The sequence below is a fragment of the Merops nubicus genome, unplaced genomic scaffold, assembly GCF_000691845.1.
Source record: "Merops nubicus isolate BGI_N331 unplaced genomic scaffold, ASM69184v1 scaffold42602, whole genome shotgun sequence".
Classification (NCBI taxonomy): Eukaryota; Metazoa; Chordata; class Aves; order Coraciiformes; family Meropidae; genus Merops; species Merops nubicus.
In genome coordinates, this window is record NW_008593630.1 from 1 (window position 1) to 5291 (window position 5291).

Here is a 5291-nt window from a genome sequence, read left to right on the forward strand (position 1 = left end):
GCTGCCCTCCAGCTCCTAGAGGAGAGCACGAACCCTGGGGAAAGTGGGCTAAGTGGGAGTGAAAGCGCTGCGAAAGTGCTGGAGAAAGCTGAGGAGAGGAGTGTCTGGGCTGGAGAGAACAAGGAGAGCTGTGGCCCTCAGCCTGGTGACGCTGGAGAGCCCGGTGGGGTTGCGGCGCTGAAGCAGCGTATTGCTGATCTGGAGGAGCAGCTGGGCAAGAAGAAGGAAGAGCTCGAGCAGATCAGAGCAGTGCTGGAGCAGCAGGATCATGAGATTAAGGAGAAGGACAAAAGCATTAAGTTCCTGGCCAGCTCCAAGGCTCAGTTAGAAGAGAAGCTGTGCTGGGAAAACAGCAAAGCAGCCAAGCTGCCCTCGGGGTGGAGCGGAGGGGCTCGGCAGCGCTGCGATGCCGCGGTGAACACCGTCATCTCGCAGGGAGCTGGGGCCAAGCAAGCCCACGACAAAGGCATCAACGTGAACCTCCCAGTCCCCACCAAATCCCCAGGCTGCGGGGTCTGGAGGGCGGACGACGCACAGGCGATGGAGCCGGGTGCTTGGAGAGATCAGGGACTGGCAGCTTGCAGCAGACCCGGACGTTTTGGTGAAGCTGACCCTGAGGCTGGACTTCACGTGCCGTGCTTCACCCCACTGAAGATTGACGAGCACCTCAGTGACGACAACCAAAATCACAGGAATAACTACGACAGCCAGAGTCTCGCTGCTCACGCAGGGACTGCAGAAAGCCATCGAGGAGCAAGGAACGGCTCAAACATGGGCGAAATCAAGGCAGACTCTGGAGAAGATAAACCTCGAGATGGGCTGGAAGAGGAAGGGCCCCGTGACCATGAAGATCTCCCTGCTGTTGACCCTATCGGCCAATACGTAAAAAAAATCCAGGAGCTTTTGCAGGAGCAGTGGCTGTGTTTGGAGCATGGCTACCCCGAGCTGGCGAGCGCTATTAAGCAGCCGGCCTCCAAGCTCAGCTCCATTCAGAACCAATTAGTTAATTCCTTAAACTCTTTGCTGTCCGCCTACTCCACACAGGGGCCCACAGATAAGGAGAATTCAAACACACACTATCAACAGTTGGGTAAATAATATTGGCATAGTAGCTTTCCACGTGTCTGGGCCAAATCTCTTCCCATCTCTTCAAGTGTTGAGCAGGGGCGATGTGGTGCTATAATTAGTAACAGTCAAATGAGAAACAGTCCCCCTAAAAATGGATGAGAAAGCTTACAATGGGCAGAGATTTGCCTATTTGATCTTAAATTTAAAAAGCAAACGAAACCACATAGGAGCTGATAAAGCCATGGCTCAGTTATACACAGGATCAGCTTCCAAAAGCGGCCAATCTTGCTGCTGTTTCATCAAATAACCATTTTCCTTAACTGGATTGGCCATTTCAATGTACAAGAATATGGGAGTCATGCTGGGGTAAATCAGCATGGAGCTCACCAGAACCAAACCCCCTTCAGGCTGGGAAAAGGTCTGTCCCTGCTCACAGACATTCGTCTCAAATAGTTTGGGCTTATGTGAGGATGGGAACCCAAAACTGAAGGCTGCCTGTTCACTGTTGGAGTGGCTTTGCAGATAGATAAGTGACCTGTTACTTATCAGCAACACATAGCAAGACTGCTCAAAGTCCAATGGAAAGATTCATCCCTGTAGTATTATAGGAGATTTATATAGGAGATTTCCAATACATTACTATTGGAAAAAAAAAAAGAATACATTATCACAAAGATAAAACCTACTTGTATTCATGGGACTCATATATAATTCCCAGTCACTTGGAGATGTCTGAGACCTGTATTTTCAAGCTAACATGCAGGTTCAGCTTGTGGCCAGGTGCATCTGTAGTTCTGCAAGACAGACATCTCATAAGATGAAGTTAGGTGCTTGCTGTTAAGACTTGTAGTTTGTTGCTAAAGGTTGGGAATAGTCATTGATAATTATGGCACATCTGCTTAATTAATCTATTATTTTGTATTTTGCTAGAAATCTCTCCAACCACAAGTCTTAAATCTATCATGAAAAAGAAAGGTTATGGTTTCCATGCAGGAGGCAATGGGACCAAAAAGAATCTTCAGTTTGTTGGGGTAAATGGTGGGTAAGCATCCATTCAGAAGATGAAACTGCCTTTTAACCTGTGATGTCCTCTGTATCGCTGAAGGAGTCATTCTTTTTTTCCCCTCTTTTCCTCTCCAAACCTCTTGATTAAAAGGCCATTTGAAATGGAGCCTCTTTTCTCCCTTCTTTAATCCAACACTGATAAGCTGTAAGTAACCCTGCAGAAAAGATGTTGGTGTTTCAGAGCAACGAGGGGCACCCTGGGGACGGACACGCTCTGCACACCCATCTTCAAGGGCTTCCCCCAAACCCCAGCTGGGTCTGTGGGATGCTTCTCACTAACTTTGCTGGGTTTTGGAGGAGGTCAGCATTGCCTGGGTGGGCACGCTGCCACTAACCTGCCTCCATGCTCCAATAAAAGTTGGTCCAAGGACTGAGAAAAGACTATTTTAGTAAATAAGAAATTTCCTCAGGGTGGAGGAGACTCACATTTTAGGTTGTGCTCCAGCACCCAATTCCCTGTGTATCCAGTATCTAGTGTTCTTTGGCCTTTGAGCTAAGCAGATAGACCAACGTGTGCTGGCATGAGGAGGGCAGGACACGTTCCAGTGTCCCTTTGCTGTGCAAACAGTGATGTGTGCAAGTTTGGATGCTGGTTTCTGCTGACCTAACACTTCTCCAACTTCCCAGCTCGATGGCTGCTTCTGTTGGGTTCATCAGTTGTTACTCTTGTTGTGTAGAGCTGCTTCTACCAACAGTCATTGAAATCTGTACAACTTGTAGTGAGTAATCTCCACTGATTTGAGATATGTTTTGGGATTCCTCAGAGTGAAACGTTCTGTCTCGTGGAAGACGTTACTGTTGTTAATACTTTTGGACAGCCAGAAGAGAGGTGTCTTTAGAGGGGCTGGCTGAATGGTGGGCTCAGTTCTGTGCTGGAGCTGCAGACACAGTTTTTGTCTGGCAGTCCCCAGGTTGCTGACATGCTGCCCCTCCCACCTTGTTTTTCACGGCTCCCCATCGGCATGCTGGCAGCTCCCAGCAGGGAGGTGGCACACAGCCCTTGCCTGGCCACCCTGGGGCTTGTGAGATGAACATCCCTCCAAACCAACCGAGCAGTCCCTGAAGTAACCCTGCCTGCTGCCAATTAACTGCTTCTATCACCCTCCTGCTGACTTAAGAAGCCAAAAAAAGACTAACCCCAAGTTTGGCTGTGGCTCTAACCTTCTAGCTTGTGTGTCACTCCGGGCTTCATCCAAGGCCCATTGGAGTCAACGGGTGTCTTCAATGAGTCTTGGTCAAAGCCCTGTGGTTGTGGCTGGGGAAGGAGTGAATAATATGTGGTGTCCTCAAATAGCTACGAAACTACTTCCAGTGAAGACACAAGTTGTGAGGAGAGCCCGTCCGATGGTGACGTGGAGAGCGAGACGGAGAGAAGAGCTGATGGTTTGGAGCCCATGCAGGCAGAGGCTGGAGCTGAAGGCGAGGAGGCTTCATCAGGGACCTCCTCACAGGAGAGACGTGAGGACGATGACCAGCAGGAGCCATCAGAAGCAGCACCTTGCACTCAGCACAAGGCTGACAGGTAACCAGATGGTCATGGTGCTGCCCATCACGTTTCTGCAGCCACTGCAGGGCTGGGGAGGAGCTTCATCTCCTCAGTGGAAAGCCATGGGAAAAGGTTTTAAAGAGCTAAATATTTTTTGAGTTACTACGGAATCTTGTGGGGATTGATTCAGGCCCTACACTTGACTGTGGAAAAGATGGAGTGAGTCATATTTGGTGAGAATTAGCTCATTTCTCCCCTTCCATGTAAAATTATTCAGTAAAATTCTTTGCAGGTTCAAGAATTAAGATTTTTTTTTCCACTTTAAGGATTCTTGTAACAGATTAAGTTTGCCATACAGATGTGGGACTCTGGATATAACCCCTTAAATATGTGCTTAACTTTGTACTTAAAACCCTTTTCAAGTCAAGGGGACAACTTGTGTCCATCAAGTTAAGCACTTCAATAAGCATTGACCATATTCTGACCTAAACTGCATGTTCTCCCCCCTGCTTCAGTACCTCCTGCAAGTTCTGTCCCGTGATGGATTTACAGAAGTATTTTCCCTTTAGATGCAAACCCTCTGAAGATTTCCTCGCCAGCTGCCAGCTCCTCAGCAAGCACCTCTCAGAGATCAGGACCACAAGCGACAAACATCTGGTACGGATCTTTTTCAACCCCATTTCAGACGTGGTTCCCACTCTCTGTTAGGTTTAATGGAGAGGATAATTCTGACTGCACGTTGCAGGCTCTGCCCCGCCGTGCCACGGGCAGCTTTGTGGAGAGAGGGGGATGAGATGGTCTCTGAGTCAGTTTTTGAGTGGCCAATGAGAAAGGAAAAGGGGAAAAAAAAAATAATTGGAGGATTTATCTGCTTACTCATTCAAGTTACCACAGGAAATGCCTTTCCCCCTAAAGTTCCAGCAGTAATCCCAAACCCACAAGCTAAATACAGGCTGGGTGATGCCAGAGCACGGTGGTGCGGGGCGAGGAGCTGGGGCAAGAGCTGGTTTGGGGGGTGACTGCCCCAGGAGTAACGGTGAGACTTGTGTGTTTTCAGCGGCACGTCCTGAGCAGCGTCTGCCAGGAGTGGTTCCGGGTGTCCAGCTGCAAGTCTTCCAGCCCAGAGGTGGTTGCGGCGTATCTGGAGATGCTGGGGGCCACCCAGCCCCAGCTCCTGCAGGTGGTGGTGAACCTGGCTGACAGGAATGGCAACACGGCTCTCCATTACAGTGTCTCCCACTCCAACTTCCCCATTGCAAAGCTCCTGCTAGACACAGGTAGGAAGAGCTGCCCTGCTCAGCCGTGGCTGTTGGTGGCTATTGCTGTGGAAGTTCCTATTGTCATTCTTGTCAGTGGGGTATGGTCCCACGGGGGATGGTCACGGTGTGCAGGTAATGGGGGGTCCATCAGCAGCCCCAGACATCACAAACGGTGCATGCAGTCCAGGGTCCTCCCAGGGAGCTCAGTCAGGAGCAAAACGAGATGGGGCTAGGGACCAACTCCAGCCTACATGCAGGGGATCTATCCAAGGGACAAGCATGGGGTCAAGGGCTGTTCAAGAGATAAATGTGGGGCCAAGTTCCATCTAAGGGACAAGTGTAGGACCAAGGTTCATCTGAGATACAAGCATGGGAACATGGTCCAACCAGGAGACATGGCTGAAGACCAGCAT

General features: G+C 49.7%; 1 protein-coding gene across 1 annotated transcript; it reads left to right on the forward strand.

The window, feature by feature from the left end:
* Positions 1 to 9: 9 nt before the first annotated feature.
* On the forward strand, positions 10 to 4896 carry KANK4 (KN motif and ankyrin repeat domains 4; the record flags this gene model as incomplete). The annotated part of the gene is made up of 5 exons (XM_008935495.1): positions 10 to 1090; positions 1999 to 2110; positions 3428 to 3655; positions 4189 to 4276; positions 4677 to 4896. Coding segments are annotated over 5 exons (1729 nt in total), but the record flags the coding sequence as incomplete, so codon positions are not given.
* Positions 4897 to 5291: the final 395 nt, after the last annotated feature.